The 23039-nt window shown below is 43.9% G+C and overlaps 1 protein-coding gene across 2 annotated transcripts; it reads right to left on the minus strand.

Annotated features, from left to right (window-relative positions):
• Positions 1 to 1549: 1549 nt before the first annotated feature.
• On the minus strand, positions 1550 to 21813 carry LOC142372789 (drebrin-like protein B). 2 transcript variants are annotated; one of them, XM_075455760.1, is made up of 15 exons: positions 21539 to 21813; positions 21393 to 21448; positions 17913 to 18025; positions 16900 to 16974; positions 16578 to 16721; positions 15506 to 15583; positions 15274 to 15416; positions 15142 to 15196; positions 13774 to 13839; positions 13445 to 13550; positions 13167 to 13361; positions 6229 to 6306; positions 6004 to 6098; positions 4295 to 4364; positions 1550 to 1826 (listed from the first exon to the last, which is right to left on the minus strand). In XM_075455760.1, exons 1-15 carry the CDS (start codon positions 21619 to 21621, stop codon positions 1690 to 1692), a joined length of 1494 nt encoding a protein of 497 aa, XP_075311875.1. In that variant the 5' UTR covers positions 21622 to 21813; the 3' UTR covers positions 1550 to 1689. The 2 variants fall into 2 exon arrangements, with proteins under 2 accessions (XP_075311875.1, XP_075311876.1); XM_075455761.1 differs by lacking the exons at positions 16578 to 16721; positions 16900 to 16974.
• Between the last annotated feature and the right edge of the window lie 1226 nt (positions 21814 to 23039).

Genomic DNA, 23039 nt, shown 5'->3' on the forward strand with positions numbered 1-23039 from the left:
CAACTTGAGGGTTAGGGGTTAGGGTTACCCTAACCCTTAAATTATTCCAATGGCAATACAGATAAACACATCACTCAAAATAAAAGAATGTTCACATTCAAATTGGCTAAATGCAACGTCCAACTAAAGCCATACAGCAACTTGAAACCCATATGGGCAAACACAGGTAAGGCAGACAGAGAACGGAACAAAAGGCAGCCAACATCCAAAGAAGAGCTTTGGGATGTCCTTAAAGAAGTGTTAAAATTGGCTTTGTTCTTAGACATTATGAATGAAATAGTCTGTGTACTTTTCCATGATGTCCTAAAGTGATCCAGGAATGGGGAGACAAAACAAATAGCCTGGGAAAGTAGGTGCAAGATTCACACACACACATTGTTTGGCTGATCCAGAGAATATGACGAAGCATGTTGAACCTACCCAATCATACTCGGTCGAGTGTGAGTCCAACCTATGAGGCTATAAATGCAAATGATACCTGGAAATCGAGGCTCAGTCTGACGGATTTCCTGCGGGAGCTCTGTTCCACTGAGCCCAGCGCTGATATGCTTGACGTGTGACTACCAATAAACACTTTATTTTACTTGAGATTCCTCCGGCTTGTTCTTGAGCTTCCAATGAAAGAATCGAGCTAACAGAAGCCTGGAGAACTATTATAGAGATAACCTCTTTGTGTGTGAAAGTCTGTCTGTGTGGATCTACCCTTGGTTGGTCACATGATCCACATAGACGTGCCCTCACTACCCTGACGTGCCCAGACGACTTCCCCTGCAGCTAAGCGCTGCTAAGCTGCTAGAGACGGAGAAGGCACAACTGACCGGTGAGTAGGTTTTGAAGCGATATTTATTTATGCAGGTTGAAGTGACCAGCATCATGTGTGTGTGCGTCTGACTCTGCACACACTCTCATAAGTTATAGCCGCTAATTAACCACACACATCGTGCTGAGGGCAAAAAGTATGTCTGTATGCCTCTATGTATGTCTTCTTTTGTTTCTATGTTTCTTTTGTATCTCTCTATCTAGCTGTGTAATAAAGACATTGAACTTTTGGCAGTCTCCCTCCACCCTTTCTTCCTTTCCCAGAGAGTTTCCTCAGCTCTTTTCATCCTAGTATAATTCCACCCCAGAGCAAATCATACAGGAGCCACTGAACAAATTCTGGAAGTCATCTTCCCTGACTCTCCTAAATTCATTCTAGGAGACGTCAACCACTGCTCACTCAATCAGTGCCTAAAGGATACCAGCAGTATATCATGATCACCACCTGGGGAGGGGGTGACCATTAATGTAGCTACAATATTCTATTATCGCCTTGAACCTATACTGTTTGCTCTTTCATTCAATTGCACTATAACATTTAAAGATAAATGTTTAACCTTTATCTTTAACTTGTCCGTGCTACGTATGTATACTTGTATATGACAGTGATCCTGATTGGTATCGAACTAAACACCAGTGTCATCTGCATAAAAATGGACTTTGGCCTTTGTTACATCTCAAGCAAGATGGTATATTATATATTCTACTTTTCATAAAACAATTCAATATGAAGAGTCTGAAGAGGATGTCTTTTATTTTAATAGTGTGTTACAGAAGTAATGTTAAACACAGATGATATAAAACATGATGAACAAGCTGATGTAGGAGAAATATTCATCTCATGGCCTTCAAGTCACATGAAAACAAAAGCTAGATAAGCTCCACATAATTGGCAGGGAACATGCCATAGTGTCCGTCAGGTCCAACACCTCTCCACCAACCCTCATCCAACATCTCTATTTGAGTGATAATGTCGTCAGGGTCAAAGGTGATTTCAGTGTCATCCACTGTGGAAGACAAGTGATACCCATAAGTAAGAAAAAACAGTCTATTTACACCTTTAAAACAAACGCTACCAAGTGTTTTACATTAGCAAGAAAACCAAATGAAATAATTTTGACTGAATGCTATGTCTTGTTACCTTCCTCACACTTACTGATGATCAATTAATTAGTGCATTGATCAGCAGCTCCTGGCTGCTACTTACCCTCTTAATTCCTGATTGAAGGGTTCACTTAGTTTTTCACACACTGCTTCTGTGTTTTGTCTCAGTTTTAGTTCAATAAATAATGACACTGTGTAATATGTCATGTGTTCATTTGAGGTTGAACTTAGCTCATTTTAAGACCTGTGGCCTCATGTACAAAGGGTTTTCACGTCAACGATCAGATGTATAAAGAGCGAAATGACTGTGGAAATGTGCAGTGCCTCACGCCAGCTTCAGGGCTGGCGTACGCACTTTTCTACAGCTGTTGATTCTTTGGCGACACTTAGAGGGGATGTTGGGAAGCTGTTATAAAAGATAAATGTGAAAATAATTAGTCCTCAGACTGTGATGTGCACATTTGAGACACATGAACAATTAACACCCCCATGTGTCTGCAATTACACGAGTGGATATAAAAGCCTGCGCAAAGTGGTGCAATGTGTACCATTAAAAACAATGGCTGCTTTAGCGGTATTATAAGACTTTGCAAATGGTGCAATTCGAAGAGAGCGTGTGTGAACATGATGGCGACTGGCTCATCAGCCGCTTTAGGTTCCCGAGGGCAATTCTCCTGGAACTGTGCGCAGAGCTGCGGCCGGAGCGCAACACAGCAAGGAGCCATGCGCCGCTTGTGCCCACAGGTGATGTGCATGACTGGGGTTCCTAGCAACCGGGGCATTCCAGAGGGAGCTGGCCAACCGATTGGGACAGTCTACCCTGAGCCAAGCCATGCCACGCGGTGGGACGGAATTACCTGCATCTCAGCCAGGTATATCAAATTCCCATACAATGCAGTTGAACAGGCCAACATTAAAGCCCAATTTGAAGCGAGAGCCGGCTTTCCTTATGTAATTGGAGCTATCAACTGCACACACATTGCTATAAAAGCACAATCACATTATGAATTTGTATATGTCAAGAGGAAACATTTTCATTCGATCAATGTACAGATCATATGTGATCCGTAAATGCAATTAACCAACATTGTGGCGAGGTGCCCTGGTTCAACGGACGATTCATACATTCTGAGTAACAGCATTGTTGGGAACAGACTACAAGGTGGCACTGTGCGCGATGGGTGGTTTTTTGGTGAGTAACTTTATTCGTGTTATTGTCCTAATATTATTTCCCTTGACGTGCATTGAGCATGTGCGCCTCCAATTTCTATCCCGTCTTCACAGCATCATAGTCGGTGGTTAAAGTTTGTTTCTTGCTGTTTTTTGCTGGTTAAACTACAGCTTAAGATCTTTCTAACAAGCCCCTGATCGTCTCTTTGTGCAAATGGTGATAACCCTGTGCGTAAAGTGTGAAATGTCTTAATCAGCCTCACCTTTTCCCCGGCGCACTTCTGCACGTTACTGTATGAACACGTTTGTTGTAAGTTACACAAAAACATAGGTATTTACCTTGGGGGTAATCAGTGTCACCCACATGTGCTCCCACCACTCCAGAGAGAGCAGTGTCACCCATAGTTGCGCCGACTCTCTGTTCAAACACCCCCACCCCCTGCCTGTTTTGGCCACACTTTGGCGGTGGGCAGCCTGTCTCCACTTCACATCCACCTTAATGTCGGACCACTTCTTTTTCACCTCTGCTTGTGTGCGCTTCTTAGACCGCACACGCTCTCTCACCCACTCCTCTTACGTTTTCTCTGCCTGTGTCGGGGGACAGCATGTCAAAGAACACATTTTTGCGCACCTCCACTTCAGAAAATAGCACCTCGCTTTCTGTGAAGTTGTTCTTTTTTCCCGTCTCACTCATTCTTTTTTGTTATTTTCTGATCGTGCATTCAGGGGAATCGCGGGTGTAGGGCTCATTTAAATGATTTTAAATTAAATGATTAAATAATTTTTTAATTTAAATGATTTGCATATTTAAGTAGAGCGTGGACAGGGAGGAGTCGGGTACTCCGACATATGCGCTCAATTCCAAGTTGATTGGGATGTACAAACGAAATGTGCTTGGATTGATGCGTGCTGTGTCGCACAGATTCATACATCCAGATATTTTTGTACGTTGGAGGGCATTTGGGTTTGAGCGTATGCCATGTTTCAGTAGGAAATCCATGCAAGTCTTTGTACATGAGGGCCCTGGTGAGGACCAGATTAATTTATTATATATATATGTGTATATATTGTATACATGAAAAATTGGGACACAGCCAAGAACAGACGCTGAGAAACTGCTTAATAAAAACAGAAACATCAGACAGGTTTCTTTACCATTCTGTTCAAACTGATTCAACATGATTGATGAGTGTGTACGCACCAGCCTGGTAGTCATAGAGAGCTTTGGCACAGGTGCACTGTCCGCTGCCCGTCACATCACCATCCCCAGCCTGATATTCAAACCACAACATTTTAATAAACCTAAACATTTCGGGCACTACTAAGTTCAGTGTTGGTAATAACGGCGTTAGAGTATAACGGCGTTACTAACGGCATTATTTTTTTCAGTAACAAGTAATCTAATTAATTACTTTTCCCATCATTGCAACGCTGTTGCCGTTAGTGAGAATGTGAAGGGGCGCGTTACTACAATGTGGTTGAATGAAGCTCAAGGTGTCAGGTTTTGGCCACACATCAGCTGCCTGGAGAGAGCAGGGGTGGGAATGTTGACACTGTTGCAAATACAATGATGATTGGCTTGGTGGCCGGATCATGCCCTGCTCACGCTGTCTAACTGCACACTCTGACTGCCAAACACAACAAGACAGCGACGATAGCAACGAGCCAGGGAAATTCAAAGGTGGCGTTCTCAAACTGGAAGTACTGGCACTACTTCTCGCTCATTGAAATTAAAGGCAAGAATGTTTATGTAACATGCACGCTATGCACAGGAAAAAAGACTATCCACGTCTGCCTCAAGCAACTCAAATATTATGAAGCCACTCACATTAACACATGCTAACATGGCAGGCTGCAATCTATTGAGTTCAAATAAATACCAAATGTTCTAAAATACTGTATATAGTGTTTCTATTCTTCAATCAGTTAATATAAACATCTTTGACGTTAAAAATGTTATAGAATGTAATAGCGTATAGAACAAGAAAACTAACATCACAGTTACTTTGCTGAGTAACTAATTACTCTTACAATGAGGTAACTGAGTTACTAACTCAATTACTTTTTGGGAAAAGTAATTTGTAACTGTAACTAATTACTTTTTTAAAGTGACCAACACTGATTAAGTTCCACGTGTGAGGAAATACATTAGATTAACATGATCATATGGGCATCCAGGATGGAAAAATAAGAAGAATTAAAGTGAAGAAGGAAGATGAATGTCAAAGGTGTTCAAATTTTGTTGGTGGACATACAGTCAGATAGATGATCAAGAGGAAGAAACGTTCTGGAAACAGAAGTGTAAATTATTCCTCTGACTGATTTCACAAGATTAAAATAGTTAAAGCAATACTATGTAACATTTCTACCTTAAAATAACAGCTTGAAGAAAATTGTGCGGCTAGAATGAGTTTTAATATTACGATTGGCCTGTCTCCTATGCCCTTCGGGGTCTGAGTTGGAAAAACTGCGCTATGTAACTTTGCTGTGGACCGGCCCGGGAGCGGCCCGGGAGCGGCCCGGGAGCTGAGTGGAAGTACTTCGACTTGCTTTCTGGCACACCTACCGCAAAAACAAATAGACCCCTCTCACGCTCCCAGGTACATTTGATTACTCTTACCTTCTCGATCGACATAGCTTGCACCTTCTGACTCCTCGCCGGTTCGTCAACAAACGTGAAACGTGAAAGCGAAAGGGTGTTGTATTTACGACAGTGTAACCGTACATTACCTCCAAGCCTGTAGGGGGAGCTCCATAATGGGCTTTTTGAGAAGTTACATTGTATTGCTTTAACTGTGATCCTTATAAATCATTGTAGGATGTTGTTTTAATAAAATTGAACAAATTTTCTTTTTGATCTCTTTGACAGCAGAGAGGCATGTGTTGAGGTCCCAGAGAAAGTGGACTCACCACTGATGTAGGTTGGTAAATATTTTCATGCAGCTCCTCCCTGATCAAGTCTGGTTCTGGTACCATGTACAGATAATCCTGAGCTGGACTTTCCTCTGTGGATGAATAACATGACAGCTTCACCGTGTGGAAAAGTGAAGTGAAGTATATTTTCTCACATAAAAATACTGTTTCAGGAACAGTTTTAGGTTGTAAAAACATCTTTTGTTACTGCTGTCATCGAACCTGGAGTCGCTTCTTCTGCATCGTCATCAAACTCGTCTGACCACTCCTCTTCGTATGTGTAACCAGCATCTGTGTTTACTGAGGATTGAATGAGAGGCTTGAAATCTTAACACATTGAATACCGGCGGTGTTTACGGAATTATGTCGTAGAATCCCAGCGTTCTAAACCATTTTTTGATGTTTTTTGTACAGTCACAGCATATTATGTGATAGGGCCACTGAAACATGTTATGGCTCGTTTGAAAGCTGAGACTTTAAACTCTTTGTGGGTCAAAACTGCGTGTCTCTAGGTGCCGCCATTAGCGAGCTATCCTTAGCTAAACCAAGGCGGGTATCCACCAAAATCAACAACAAACTGAGATATCGGGGCTTTTGTGAAACGTGCGCTCTTTCAGCCTGTCGCACTTTAGATACTTACATATCCGGGTCAGAGAATCTGTTTCGACCTCACTCTGACCGTCACTACGGTCTTAAAAAGGAATGATCACCTTCGTTCTGCCTATCACCGAAACCATATGTCAAAAAAGTCACGCCCGTGACCTCCGGAAGCAGAACGACCTGCGCTAACAAATAGCAGGGATTGCTCCCGGTTCAGTCTCTCACCTTGATCGCCTCAAAACCGGACCAGGTAAGAAGCAGATATTTTTTGCATACGCTACACAGTCACAGAATTCACTACCCGAGGGTAACAGGTGCCTTGTGTCCCTGTGAATTGGACTGTGCAGTTAAGCTAATATCACGTTGCCGTGAGCCTGCTTTAATTGCGTTCGCGCTCTGTTGCAGATCACCGTAGCGCTTCACTTGTTTTGTTATTTATTGTTGTATATACGTTGCGTGCCCTATACCGCTGTTCGCAGCCGTGGGGTTAGTGTGCGCCTGCTAGGTGCGTTCGCGCACTGGTGCAGGCCGCCAGAGGAAGACTATTAAGTTTTTTGTTGCTGTTGGTTACCACTAAGTGAGCCTTCTTAACGCGTTTGCATACGTTACAGGCTACCCTAGCGCTACACTTGCATATATTTTGTATTGCTAGTAGCATATTGTTTTCTAAGTGTAGTGTGTTGTTTAAGTTTAACATTACTCTACCGCTGTTGTAACTGGTGAGTTTGTGTAAGCCAGTAGGTGCATGCGTGCACTGTTGTGGGTAAGCAAGTGCATTTGGGCATTTTTTGTTGTTTTAAAACACTCAGTTCTGCACCTGTATATTTGTTTGTTCTGTGTGTTATTTTGGCCACTGGAATTTTTCAGGTAAGTAGCCAGATAAAGTAAGGATTATTGTTATAAATAAATGAGTGTTGTTCAGGTAAGTACAGATTGGTGCTTACTGATAATTGTTTACTGTTTCAGTGGTGAAATAAATAAATAAATTAATTAATTAAGTGGTTAATCAAACAGCACCCTATAGCCGCTGTTCGCAGCCGTTGGGTTAAGTGTGTGCCGGTTAGGTGCGTTTGCACGCTGTTGCCGGCCACCAGTTAAAAACTTTTTTTCCTGCAACTCGCCATAATGGCCTTGCACCACTGCAGAGTCTGCATGGTTGCGATGAGCACCGCAGACGGGCACAGGGAGTGCCCTACTTGCCTTGGGGCCGCCCACGTGTTGGAGGACGTGGACAACCCCTGCAGTGCAGCAGTTGACCTGCTTAGGGGGGAACGACTTCGCCGTGCCAACCAGGTGTCTGGTCACGTGCATGAAGGCAGGGCGGAAAGGCGACGCTCACCCCATCGGTCGGCCCGTAAACATGGGCGTAAGCGTACGCGCAAATGCTCAAGAGACCGGCAGCGTGAGTCCCCCCATAGGTCTGACCAGGAAGAGGCCCCCAGAGCTGCGAAGCGCCCTGTTCCAGCTGAGGCAGCTGAGGCAGCAGAGGGCGGTAGTAGTGGGTTAGCCCAAATCCTCTCAGCTCTCCAGGGGCTATCAAGGAGGATGGACAGGCTAGAAGGCCATCAAGGCCCGCCATCCCTACCGCCATCCCTACCGCCGGGCCAGGGGGGTCCCCCCTTACGCAGGCCTGAGAGCCATGGTGAGGAGGAGGACCGGGCCGATACAGACGTGCTATTCCTCCACGTGTCGCAGACCACTGACACAACAGGTGGAGGCAGCCGTGGTGGTGAACTATACACTGGCTCTAGGGGTGAGTCCACAGTCGTGGGGGAGATACCTGTAAGCCATCTGCTGTCAAGGGTATTGTGTGCCTCTAAAATTCTGGGCCTTCAGCCCCCCACACCAGACCCAGCTCCTTATGGGGGTGTTTGGGAGGGTGTATCTCACGCTAGCCCCCCACCTTCTATTCCCGTGGCGGAGGACTACACCAATATGCTGAGGACCGCTTAGGGTAAGACCTTGCAGCGGCCCCAGTTTAACCCAGGCTGCCGTCAGTTGGCAATGGCTGTATACCCTGCTGAAACAGGGCTGGGAGACCACCAGTGGAGGCGTCAATTGCCTCTTGGACATCACTTGGGCCTGTGCGGGCATCCCCTAATCCACGTTGCCCGCGTAAGGAGTGTGCAAAGACAGACCGCCTGGTCACTAGGTCTTTTAACGCTTCGGCACGAGCAGCCCGTATGGGCAATGCCCTTGCTATGACGCTGGCGGCTCTGCGTAAGACGCTAGACCCGGCAGACGGAGATGCCATGGCCCTGGTGGAGGCTGCTCTATCTGCTCACTCCCAGCTCACATGGGATGTAGGAGACTCGATGGCCTCGGCAGTGTTGTGCCGTCGTCAGGTGTGGCTTGCGCAAAACCTCTCTGCCAGAGGCTATTAAAGCTGAGCTGATTAACCTCCCTGTGGCACCTGGGCGTGTTTTTAATCCAGGATCCCAGGAGGTGCTGGACCGTGCCGAACGTGCTGTGGCTTCAAGGGAGGCTGTCCAACGTGTATGTGTTAGAGCAGCTCCCGGCGTCGACCGAGCATCAGTGGGTAGGTTCAGGCAACGGCAGCCCGGCCGGCCTCCTCGGGCTAGTATCGCTCAGGGCCAGTATTTTCAGGCAGTTAACCAGGGGCCAGCCCCACATCCCCAGTTCAGGGGGAGGCGGGGATCAAAAACAAACAGGGGCAGAAACGCAGGCCGGGGCGGTGGTCCGGCGTAGCAGTCAGGGGCTGCCCGTCGGATGCCCTTCCCAGCTATCTCGGATCTCCTGGGAGGGGATTGTGCCAGACCCTTTGGTCGTGGCAATGGTAGCCCACGGGTACCGGCTACAATTTCGACGGGGTCCCCCAGATTTTTCAGGGGTCAGAATAACAGCTGTAAGAGACCCAATTTTAAAGTCCGTGCTCGACAACGAGGTTCGAGAACTACTTTTAAAAGGGGCTATCTCAGAGGTACCACCCAGCGCACAGCGAGCTGGGTTTTTTTCCAAATATTTTATTGTGCCCAAAAAGGACGGCGGTCATCGGCCTGTCCTCGACCTCAGGCCCCTAAATCAATACCTCAAGGTGCTGACATTCAAAATGGTTTACACCGCAGTGGTGATACGATCAATCCAGTTCTTGGGCTTCGTGGTAAATTGGAAGAAATCCAATTTGCGGCCCCGCCAACAGGCAGAATTCCTGGGTATCCTCCTAGATTCAGCCCACATGAAAGCGTCTCTCACTGGCCGGAGAGCAGACAGCTTAATAGAGACCCTGAAGTGCTTTCGGCTCGGCGGACTAGTTACCGCCCACAGAGTCCAAAGGTTGCTGGGCTTGATGGCTGCGGCAGCCGTAGTGGTTTCTCTTGGCCTGCTGAGGTCACGTCCCTTCCAATGCTGGTTCAATGCGTTCCAACTCCACCCGAGAGACGACAGGCAGGTCAGGCAGCGTGTTTCTCGGGCTTGCATCCGAGCCCTGCGTCCTTGGAGGAACAGGGAGTTCCTGCTCAGTGGCGTCCCCCTGGGGGGTCATCCTCACAGGAGACAGGTCATCTCGACGGATGCATCCCTAACGGGATGGGGGGCTGTCTGGGAAGGACGTTCAGTGTGGGGCATTTGGCAACCTCCATGGACGTGGGAACTTATCAATGTTCTCGAACTGAAGGCCATTCACCTTGCACTACAGCGGTTCCTGCCAACATTACAGCACAGCCATGTTCTGGTGAGATCGGACAGCACCTCTGCGGTGTATCACGTCAACCACCAGGGGGGGACAAAGTCCCAGAAATGCCTCCAAGTGGCGGAGGAGCTCCTAACATGGGCATGGCCACGACTGGCGTCACTGAGGGCTGTGCACGTCCCGGGCGTGGAGAACGGTGCGGCCGACATGCTCTCCAGGACTGGTCCACTCCTGGGAGAATGGAGACTGCACACAGATGTGGTCAACCAGATCTGGATGCGGTACGGGGTTGCGCAAGTGGACCTGTTTGCATCAGCAGAAACAACCCACTGCCCGGAGTGGTACTCCCTCAGGGGGCAGGGGGGCAGTTTGGGCCTGGATGCTCTATCGAAAGAGTGGCCAATAGGCTTACTGTACGCTTTTCCTCCACTCCCTCTCATCCCTCAGGTTCTACAGAGGATCAAGGAGGGCCAACACACAGTCCTGCTGGTTGCCCCACGTTGGCCAGCGAGACTCTGGTTCTCGGACCTGCTCCAGTTACTGCAGGGGCAGCCATGGCAGTTGCCAAGCAGAGCAGATCTGCTGTCACAAGCAGACGGGAAGGTCTGGCATCCGAACCCAGCCGCCCTGCGCCTTTGGGTGTGGCCGTTGCAGAGCCGGTCGCTGATCGCTTAGATGAGTCTGTACAGGAGACACTCAACAACGCCAGGGCCCCATCTACTCGAGCCAGTTATGCGCTCAGATGGGGAATCTTTTCTGACTGGTGCCGTAGTATGGATATTGAGCCAGCAGCAACTTGCCCTGTGCCTCATGTGTTACGCTTCTTGCAGTCCCAACTGGATCAAGGCAAGGCGGTTAGTACGGTGAAAGTCTATGCTTCAGCCATTTCCACTTTCCACCAGGGGGCGAACAACGGGCCTCTCGGAAGGCATCCTTTGGTTGGCCAGTTCTTGAAAGGGGCGCGCCGGTTACGTCCAGCTCGTACCCTACGGGCACCAGGCTGGGATCTTCCGATGGTTTTAACTTCATTCACGAAAGCTCCGTACGAGCCCATTTCGGATTCCGATCCACGCTCTTTGTCACTCAAGACTGCTTTCCTTCTGGCTCTCTGCTCAGCAGGACGAGTCGGGGAACTGTGTGCCCTCTCTGTCAGTGACGACTGCCTCAGATGGAGGGAAGGCGGCACTGGTGTGTCACTGTGGCCAAATCCAGCCTTTTTACCAAAGGTTATTAACAGGCAGTCCATCAACCATGTTCTGGAGGTGGATCAGTTTCAGCCTGCCTCTGCCTCTCAGGCAGAGCAGGAGAAGTTACTGACCTTGTGCCCAGTGAGATCCTTGAGGGCTTATCTGACCCTTACACAGCCACTGAGGAGAGCACACTCCCAACTTTTTGTCTGCTATGGGGCAGCAAAAAGGGGGTTGCCTCTTTCAAAGCAAAGGCTGTCCCATTGGCTAGTAGAGGTTATTTCCCATGCCTATAAGGCACGGGGGATGCAAGCCCCTCCTGGTATAAGAGCTCATTCTACCAGAAGTATGGCAACGTCCTGGGCTGCCCTCAGGGCAGTACCAGCAGACGATATCTGTGCAGCGGCCTCATGGTCTACGCCATGCACTTTTACTAGGTTTTATAGGGTGGATGTAACTCGCCCAGCTTCGGTCGGCGACGCCGCCCTCATGTCCGTGACCGAGCGAGGTTTTAATAATTAGCTTTTATGTTCCTCGCGACCATTTTGGTATTTGTCATCCCTTTTTAAGACCGTAGTGACGGTCAGAGTGAGGTCGAAAACAGATCGAAAGTTACGAATGTAACTACGGATCTGTGAGACCGAGGGCTGACCGTCACTATCTTTTGTCGCTCAGAACAGCCTGAAGCGCTCAAGGTAGGAGACTGAACTGGGAGCAATCCCTGCTATTTGTTAGCGCAGGTCGTTCTGCTTCCGGAGGTCACGGGCGTGACTTTTTTGACATATGGTTTCGGTGATAGGCAGAACGAAGGTGATCATTCCTTTTTAAGACCGTAGTGACGGTCAGAGTGAGGTCGAAACAGATCCGTAGTTACATTCGTAACTTACGATTTGCGTCGTGTCGCATGTTGCAAAGCTAACCTGTTCATAAGACCGCCTCCTTAGACTTGTCACGTGTCTTCTCCTTCTTGTTGTTTGTTTATGTTACTTTACCGTCACCCTCTGGAAACCGACACGTGCGATTGGACAAAATGCGGAAATGCACAACAATCAATGCAGCGTTATCAAAATTGTTCTTGAGTTGACGCAAAGCCATTGGCGTAATGATCAAAATGTCCAGATGATGACACCAGTTTTTGACTGCCATCTATGTCAGTTCTGTTCATCACATAATTACAAAAATCACACAGAATGTGCATTAGAATGTATAGATTCAGAATCCATAAAAAAAACGTAAAAACGTATTTTTACCATTTGGGAGCCAACGCATGGGCAGTAAAAACGTAGTTTTACGTGACTTGGGAGTCAATGTGTTAATTCTTTATGTATGCTTTGACTTAACAATCAATTCCAAAAGCAAAAGATGGATTTTAAGTTTGTTCTCTCCTCTCCTTTTTCCCACTTTAACATAACTAATCTACTAATAATAGATACACAGAGGCAGTAATATTAACTGAAATATCACTGAATGTTACCCAGCCCTTTCTCTGGGTGATGTAATATAAAGTCCACTTTCATATTTAAAATCTGATTATTTTTACCTCTCTGAGCTGCAGACAAATTCCTCACAAATCAAAAATAAAGTCTGCATCACACAAATATGTTTTTCCTGAATTACCTAAAACAGAATTCCTCCAGGTTTTTATTACAAACTGTACCTGAGCACCCAGAATGAATGGCAGCTCATTCTACTGCTCCCTACCAGGTGTTGGATGTGTGTCTGACCTGCAGAAACTTGAGGTGAGCCTATGGCCTCTGGCAGTGTTGTTGAGAAAGCTGCAGGAGGTGACATGGGAAGCACAGGTGAGACAGGTGTGACCGGCGAGCCGCGGCTTGGGGAAGATGCTCGGATACTCCGAGGCTGCACCGGGGCTTCTCTCTCAAAAGACTTCTGAGAAAAAAATGGACTCTGAAGCTTCCCTAAGAAAAAAAGGATTCATTAAAGGATTCGCTTCAACACATGTTGTTTATGTCTGCTTTGTTGTGTTTTTTTATTACTTTACCAGGTCTGGATGCAACAGGTATGTCGCAGACTGCAAAGCTCTGCTCCTTCTGCTTGAATATGTCTCTGGGATTAAAGGATCTCTGAGAAATCAGAGACTTTGCTTCCTGTGAATGTAATTGAGGTTTTAAAGGGATATCCCCAAAAGTTAAAATTAAATTACCATACACCACAGGGATAGGTTTAAAAAAAGAGGGCTCAAAACTGAAATTCCCTGTTGGGAGTTCATCGCCATTCATTTAAACTTGATTATTAAATTGTTTAATATAATTAGTCTTGTGCTATGTATCACCTGTTTGTATCTTGGTCTGCAGTGTAATACGTACTCACATTAGCTTTCTGCACAGATGCAGCCGAGTTGATTCCTTTCATGTTGCTTTGACCTTCCTGCTGGTTCTAAAAGAGTCACATCATATTAACTCAGACAGCTTATAATAAAATATCAGTCTTAAACAAGAAAGAACCGAAACAATTTGGGATAAATTGCCATTAAACTTAGACTGAACGTCGTATTGTGTCAGAGTCTTGAGCAAATAGCTGAGATTATTGTTTTGTGGAATTTACAGGATTTATAGGTTTAGGAGACCTCAGTTTAAGGGGCTGGTCAGAAAAAAAATGTATACCTTAAAAGGAAAATGTCTTTAGCTTGATTTAAAAATAATAATAATAGCTCTGTTAGTTTAAAAAAGAAACCTGAGTTAGCTTCATGAGCTACCTGAATTCTTAGCACTAAATAAATTACCTGAAACTTTTTAGAAGTGGTAACTTAGTGGTAACTGATTCATGGTTGTGTAAATGCTTTAAATTAACCTTACTGAGCAATTTATTAGAAAACAACACTGTAGTGCTAGTTTCTGTATGTCCCATAGAGTCAAGCTTAAACTGGATTTAATTTAATCTAATTTAATTGAAGTCAATAACACTTATTTATCTGCAAAGGTAAATTATATTGTTAATATATTAATCATAGAGGTAAAATACAATGGAAATACAAATTTGTTTGAACACTGGAAATATACGTAGCAAAGGGAGAGGCATTATTTAAATCTCCCCAGGTAATTAAGAATGTTTGCTCAAAATATGACCCACATCTACAGTTTTTTTGGCCCACATTTGAACTTGAGTGATGCTGTAGCTTCCTCAACTTGGCCACATTTCCTCCAGACATGGCCCAAGTCAGCCTTTTCTTTTAACCTTTGGGCCACTCCTGGCTCTCACATGTGGAAGCTCATTTTAATGCCAGGTTATTACATGGGCCCCATCTGGCCAGTACAGAACCTATTTTTACCTTAGTTAGGCCAGGCTCATAGCCTCTGGACCATGTCTGGCCGAATGAACAATTTCCAGTGCCATAACAACCATTAGGGGCAGAAGTTAAATGTGTCTGCTAACTGAGAGAGATTGCCAATGTTCTGATGTGTTGTGATTATCAGCGGTGAACAGGTATTTGACATTAGTTTTAAAAAAATATGCTTTCTTTATCCACTTATACAGTATTTTATACTGATCCTTGTTTCCCAGCAGCACAGCAGCACAGAACTCAACATAAACCATGTTTACATAAACCTGTTACACAACAGTCACATAGGACTAACAAATGGGAAACAAACCAGGCTGACCAAACTGGAGTTGTCCTTTAAAATGAAGAAAGATGGCCCAGATATTCAGAAAGTTCCTAATTTGATGTTTTTCATTCACCTGCTGCTGTTGCTCCCTTTCTCTCTCCTCTTCCTCCCTATTCTTCTGAAGCATCCTGTCATGTACACAAAAACAAAGCTCACATATGAGTCTTTAATTCATTGTTTGAATGTTTGTTTCTGTTTGACTCACTTTTCTCGTTCGATCTGCTGAGCTCTCTCCTTGGCTCTCATCTCCCTTTCCTTCGCCTGTTTCTCCTCCATCTCCCTCTCTAGTTTTTGCCTCTCCTGCTCTAATTGCCTGCTCTCCTCCTTTCGACGCATTTCTTCATCCCTCTGATGAGGAGAGATGAATCATGTTAACACCAACGACACAGCAGGTGCTTTAGTTTGCATGACTGCTGGTGTTATGAACGTGGAGAAACCTGATCTTCGACCCAGAAATCCTTCTTCTTGGTTTGTTGAATTTCCTCGACCGCATTGACTTTCCGATACACAGAACCCTGTTATGTGAGCAGAGGAGAAGCTGTGGTTTATATTCAAATACATCATTTAGTTTCTCCTGTCTAGATCTACACATTATGTATGAACTCATTAATTATTCAAGATCAGATGAAACAGTGTTCTCCTGAGAGACTTTATTTATTTTTACCACCTTGGCTTGGGGAGGTGAAGAAGTTGGATCTAAACACAGGATTTACAGGCCAGAGACAGGCAGGTGAACTTTAGGTCTGGTCGAATAAGGTCTGGTCTTTACTTTTACAATTACAAACTTTGATAAGAAAGTAATACTTCATGTTATCTCTACTATGGCATGTGTGACATAATTTCCAGCATGCTAAAATTGCAGCAGACAAAGTATCTAAAGCACTTTTGGCTGAATATTTACTGAAAAGTTTTGCTTCAGAGCTGCAGACCCAAATCAAAGCTGTATGGTCGAATTCTCATTTAGTCCTTAAGTATTTTTTTACCATCTTTCCTAAACTCCATGTCATTTTTCACAAGATTAGATGCTAAAAGGTCTTTTTTTTATGTTTGACTGACCGCTAATTAAAAAAAGGAGACACAACATACTAAACTAAACAAAGGAACAAACTTGAGAGACGACACAGGACTAGATAAGGTAGAGCCATTTTGCAAATGTAGTCTCAACCAAGTTGTTTGTAATGTATAAAACAGGTATGAAACAGAGACAAAGAGGATGAGGAAATTGTGACTGAATTCTGAAATACATTTTTAAACTAAAGTACTGTTAAAACATCAACGGTTGGGATGGAAATAGAACCCAATTATTCATCTCATGTTTAGCTCCACCCCCCAGCTCCCTAATCACAACAAAGGTCTTTCTCTGACTAGGCAGTGAGAATATGCTCACAATATGGACACACATTTTTGTGACTATTCAACATTTTCCTGTGGGACTGGGTAACACATCTTCTGTATTATGGTAAATTTTATGACATTATTTGTAAAAATGCAATCTGTGTGTCCTCTCACCACAGGTCCTCTGGGTGCATCTATGTAATTTTGTGTTTCTTTGTGGAAATTAAAGTTGGCTCCAGACGTTTTGGCCACTTTTGCCAAGATGACCTCCGGCTCCACGTCATCCTCTGTACGGGCATTTATTGTCACATGGGCTCCCTGAGATCACACACGTCAAGTTTCAGGGTGGGGGTGACAAATTAAGGTTTTCTCAGAATTTAGGGACAAAAATTCATTAAGAAATAACTTATCTCAGTGGCTTCACTTTCATTTAATCCATAATTTATTTGAAAGCACCGAACTGTGCAGCTAATTTAACATATAAAATCATTCCAACCTTCAGGAAAGCTGCTATAGCGCTCACATGGTTGGCACAAATTCCTTTCCGGGAGTCCTTCACACCTTCACCTGTCTGAGTCCACAAACACACATCATTTCTGGTTGTAACGGACCTTTCCTACAGATCCTCTCCGGTTCGGCCACTTTAGATTAAAGCATCTGCACCTCACTGTTCTGCTCTCTCCAGTGATGTTCTGCTGGCTTTAAGTCTGAGACAGAAATCCACTACATTGTTTTTAGGATTTTTGTGGTACTGAAGCACCATCCCAGTCTCAGGACTGCGCTCTGCTCCAGGTTTTCTTTCCGGCCTTCACAATGTTTAACTGGTATCACATGGTTCCAGTGCTGGTTCAGAGCCAAACCAACAGCAAAGGAAGAACATGAGCGCTGTGTTACTCTCATTTTCCTGCTAATTCATGTTTTAGCATCACAAGTCACATCTTTGAACACTGCCCAATACACTGAATGGAGAGCAATTCACAATCACCATTTTCAGTTAAATTTATGAACCAGATCTGAAGCAACATTTTCAAACTTTGTAAGACGCTTTGATATCTTCAGCAGGCACTTGTGAATCCCGCTGGAAGCAGAGTTTATAAAAGGGCGAAGAGCATTTACAAACCCCAACTGTTGTTAAAAACAGAGTTTTAAGTAAGAGAAAGAGAGCTCAGTATTTGATGTTTGGATTACTTCAACAGGGTATTGAGTGCAGACTTGAACCAAGTCTCATCTTTAAAATGAATAACTTGATGAAATTCCAGAAATATATCAATCTTGATCTAAAATCTACATATAATTTATAATAATGCACACTGTAACAGACATGAATAGAATAAAGTAGCTCTTCTGACAAGATTTTAACAGAACATTAAGCCTAAAACACTTCAGATAGAATCCCTTACAGATAATAAAGTGTATTAATGTATGTGTGCAGTAACATGTGGAGAAACTTTAAAAACCAGCCCATTAAATTAAATTTAAATTCAATTAAATGATGCATGAGCGTCTCACCCAGTTTATGAGGACATATTTGGGCAGACCAGAGTTGGGGTCCTGGACTCGACAGAAGGCGTACATCACCTTCCCACTGTTCAGCTCCTCCACCAACTCCTCTAAACCACCCACTGCACAGACATACGCACACATATGTTGGAGGAACATGTTAAATCATTTATTAACACCCAAACCTTCTTTGTATTTAGGAAATTTGACCGTTTGTCTCTTCATCACAGCCTCCAACATCTTTCATCTTCGGCGCCTCTCCACTGACCGATGACCAATAACCATCCCTGCTTCAGAGTGCAGAAAACCTGCGGAAGCCCAAAGTTTACACCAAAGAGGGAAGAATCCTCTGTTCCTGAACTGACTGAAACGCCAGGTTTGTATTCCAGGATTTTCTTCCTTTAGGTTGATTGGCATCTCTAAATTGTCCTTAGGAGTGAGTGTGAGCGTGCATGGTTGTTTGTCTCGTATGTCTCTGTGTGGCCCTGCGATGGACTGGCGGCCTGTCCAGGGTGTACCCCGCCTCTCGCCCATTGACTGCTGGGATAGGCTCCAGCCCGCCCGCGACCCGATCGACGGATTCAGCGGTATAGATAATGGATGGATGGATGGATTTTCTTCCTTTACTTAATGACATCACCATGAAATAAGTTTTCATAATGTCTGCCAATCAGAGTAGACTGTGCACTTGTGGAGAGACAACTTAAAGAAACATGATTTAAAATGCAGTATTTCAGCCAGAAAGTGGGAACAAAAATAGGCTCCAGCAGCACACAGTTAAAGAGAAATCATGTGTTTTAAACATTAAAGCGTTAAAGTAACATTAAAGTAAATAAACACAATATGGGCCCGACTGACTGAACAAGGACAAAAAAATGCTGGTGTTAGTGTTTGTAGGTTTTTGTTTGAGTTTTCTGAATTTTTATGTTTCACTGAACCATTTTCTGGTTATTTTGCCGTGTTGAGCCTGAACCTTATTTTTTGCTCCCAGTTCTGTGTTAGATTCTAGTTTATTTCATAGTTATTTGTATTCTTTGAGTCCTGTTTGGTTTCCAACTTGTGTTCCCAGTTATGTCTTTAAACATAACTCTCTGGTTTCCTTTTGTGTTCATGCCTCATATGAGTTCGTATTTTTGTTGTATTTTACTTTCTAGTATTTCAACTCTTTAACTGGATTCTCTCAGTTAACTAAGTCAATGTTACTTCCTCTTTTATTTTGGAGACACTTGTTCCTTGTGTGTTATGTATTTTTTACTTCCTGTCTCTGTTCATACCAGATTTCTATTACCAATCACCACAGCTGTATTTCCTTTGTTGATCCCCCTCAGTACATAAGAGTTCCTGGTTTTCAGTTGTACTTTGTCAGATCATAGTCACTGTTCCTGCTACTTTTGCTGTCTATGAAGTATTCAGTTCTCTTTTTCTTATTTAGTTATCCAGTCTTTTCTTTGTTTGTTTTTACTTCAAGCTTAATCATCCATCTGCATTGGTCTTTTAGGATCTTCACCATCCACCGATCTGAACAGTATGGCTATTAAAATTGCTGAGAAGATGGCTAAAGATGTGTTGTTTCTGAATCCAGCTGTAGATCTGGCAGATGACAGCCAGTGCTGCTAATTGTGAGGTATGAGAAGGTGACTTCTTCTGTTCTAACCATAAAATGACTCAGCTGGTCATTAGTACAACACTGTGAAGTTTATCACATGTGCATAAATGAACTACAAACCCCATTTCCAAAAAGGTCAGGAAGTTTTCTAAAAATGCAACGTTTTGCCACCTGCTGACAGCTGCGCCTGTTACGGTGTTTACTGCTCGGAAGCAGGGGACTGCTCGGTCTGCACTTCGGTCTGCATGGTCTACACAGCACGCAGTGATACGAAGGGAGAGAAAATAGCGCCAAGCGATTGTGAGGTCTGACTTTTTCCTGGAGAACGATTTTGTGATGCAAATGTATTACTCTTTTGAACGCATATTGTTTTGAGAAGCGAAACGCTTTATTTTTTAAACCCCAGCCAACGAGCCGGACTACTTTCGTCAACGTCAATGTTCATAAATGATATTGCTAGTATGGGATGTCATACAGCTTTATGTCAAAAGAGGCAAACTATCCCTTTAATACAAAGAAATGGTTTTCAGTGTCTTCACTGACCAACTTCATCATTTATAAAATGGAAACAAATGTCAAATCTGATGCAGCAACACACTCAGTAAAAGTTGTTCTGAAGTCAAAGAAAGACAGAAAAGTTTATAGAATCTACAGTAACAACGTTCTGGAAGATTCTCCAATCAGCAGATTACCTTGTGACAGATGAGGGTGTCAGGATTGGGTATAAAAGGAGCATCTGCCAAAGGCTTAGTCTTTCCAACAAGGATGGGCCGTGGCTCACCACGTTGTGCCAAACTCCATCAGAAAATCATCAATTCAAGTTCAGAAATCATCAAGAATTATCAAGTTCAGCCATGGTTATTTCAGCAGGACGATGCCAGACCTCATTCTGCACAACTTCCGTGGCTTCATACACACAAAGTGTGTATGCTTGACTGGCCTGCCTGCAGTCCACATCTGTTTCTTATTGAAAATGTATGGAGCATCATGAAGAGGAGAATCAGACAACAACAACCACGGACAGTTGAGCACCTAAAATCTTGGATTCAGCAAGAATGGACATGGATTCCTCTGAAAAACTGCAGCAATCAGTGTCCTCAGTTCCCAAACCATTAAAAAGTGTCATTAAAAGGAAGCTGATGGAACACAATGGGAAACATGACTCTGGAACAACTTTTACTGAGTGTGTTGATGCTTCAGATTCTACATTTGGTTTTGTGTTTTAGATAAATGAAGTTGGTCAGTGAACACAATAAAAATAACTAATTTTAAACTAAACTATATAGCCATTTAGTACATTTACAAATGTGTTTGTTGCATTTTAGAGAAATTCACAACTTTTCCAGACATGAGGTTTGTAGAACATTTGAGTAAAATAATAGAAACTTGATGTATATATATTCGCAGCCATAACAAACTCACATTTATTTATTTATTCATTTTTTGACCCATAAGTTGCCCATGATAACATGACTCATAAATTTAACCACTATATATGATTCTCCATGGGCCTCTCCCTTTTGAAACAACACCAACATGATGGAGATTGTTGTGGTTCTTTTTATAAATGTCTCTCCAATGATTCACATTACTGTCTGTCTGATCAACAGAGAAACCCTGATGCTGGGTGTGTTTGATGAAGATGATGGAAACCTTCCTCTGAGATTCTGCTCTATGTTGACTCCACATTCATCATGTGGCCAGCTGCTATGCCTACCGATATTAGTCTGAATTTAGGTTAGTCGAATCGATCGAGATTTTAGAGAGCCTACTTCAGGTTTTCCTGCCCTGGTCTGAGCAACTTATAGTCACCAGTCAATTCTAGAAGTGAACAAAAAAAACAGGAAGAGGTTCATCATCTGATAATATGTCTCAGGTCTCACCTCCTATATCTACCAGCCGAATATCACTACTGTTGCCCTCATAGGTAAACAGAGCCCTGAAAACACACAAACAGATGACAAATTTAAGCCAATAAGGAGGTGAAATCTGTCGCCTTCACTTTTCCTCTACGTGAAAAAAAGCTCACCAGTTTGTATCCGACTTGCTGTCCACCACCTCCTTATAGGCGGCCATCAGTGCAGCGCTATTCTTACTCAGGTTGACAGTCATCTTATTCCAGGTTTTTTCGCTCAGTCCAAACAGGCTGCCAGGATAGCCAACAGGCTCAGGAGGAAAAAGGTGAATAAAAGCTTGATTATTGTAGTATAATCTGAACAGTTTGAGAGCAGACGGACTCCAGTTTATGATGATTTGCCAAGCAGATTCAGCTCCAGATTCAGTGATGTGTCTAACCTGTCGGATCAGAGGATCCGAACCTGATGAGCCACATTCTTACAGAGGTTACTCCCCTTTGACTTCCACGCCTTTATGCACCAACAGAAAATAGATTACGAATAAACATGCAACGTGTGTGTGAGCTGGATGGCAGCAAACGGGGTGTGACTGTTTCTGATTGTTGTGGGCACAGACAGGAGAAACAGCTCGAGGCAAGTTTGGACACAACATGTAATTTTAAGATTTTTAATGAGTCCACAACAAAACTGACGACATCAAAACTACTAAATGACACAAGTTAAGTAAACAAAAATCAGTGCCGATAAACAAGAAACTGTTATAAATGTTTGGTTTTTCATGTCTTGGTCAGCAGGGCTGGACTGGGACCAAAAAATGGCCCGGGCATTTTTTGGCCATGGCGGCCCACCATGAATATTTATACGATCACACAAGTAATCTCATCACTTTCTGTGAAAAATGCAATTAAATCCTAACACAAATGTATTCATTTAAATAAATCTCCTCACCTTACAAAAGCAGTTTTTTCATTAAATCGCTCTTCTCTGCCACTCTGTCAATCACTGTGTCAGTATCAAGGGACACAATAACATCTTTCACAGTGGCCATCAACATAAAGACTTCCAGTTTGCTGGCAGAAAGGCAACTCCTCAGTCTGTGTTTGATGTAGCGGAGGGTTGAAAATGACCGTTAATGACCGAGGCAGGAATATTAATTTCGTATTTCTCCGGTTACCTACCAATCCATTTCAGCAAAGCAAGGCAACTGTAACCTGTAACACCTGCAAAAAATATAGTTATCACAAGCTAAAATAACACTGAACACTTTGGTGTCTACATGAGAGTGTCATAAACATTAATGACACACTTGATATCTATGACTGATGTCATTGGGTATTTGCAATATCTGCACACCAGTCAACTTTACATAAGCCTACAAAATGGAATGGCACTAGATAGTTATAGCCTTTCCTACATTAATGATGGTTTAAGTACTGTAATGCTAATGACAGGCGCATGCCACTTTTACATCTTCAAATAAAATAAATCTACTCATAGCATTAGTTGAAAATAAAGACTGAATGATCTCTGTGACAGAAACGCGCGCGCGCGCGCAGACACACACACACACACACACACACACACACACACACACACACACACACACACACACACACACACACACACACACACACACACCACAGTCGGTGACCACCTCTTAACCAACAAGGTTGT

This window comes from Odontesthes bonariensis, chromosome 22 (assembly GCF_027942865.1).
Source record: "Odontesthes bonariensis isolate fOdoBon6 chromosome 22, fOdoBon6.hap1, whole genome shotgun sequence".
Taxonomy (NCBI): Eukaryota; Metazoa; Chordata; class Actinopteri; order Atheriniformes; family Atherinopsidae; genus Odontesthes; species Odontesthes bonariensis.

What these genes read in the sequence shown, in the direction of transcription:
- LOC142372789 (XM_075455760.1), bottom strand. Translation starts at nt 21,621, where the DNA reads ATGACTGTCAACCTGAGTAAGAATAGCGCTGCACTGATGGCCGCCTAT. An exon ending in AATATGTCCTCATAAACTGG is followed by an intron (nt 16,975 to 17,912) that starts GTGAGACGCTCA and finishes TTGTGGACTCAG; the next exon opens with ACAGGTGAAGGTGTGAAGGA. An exon ending in CATCTGTGCAGAAAGCTAAT is followed by an intron (nt 13,551 to 13,773) that starts GTGAGTACGTAT and finishes TTACATTCACAG; the next exon opens with GAAGCAAAGTCTCTGATTTC.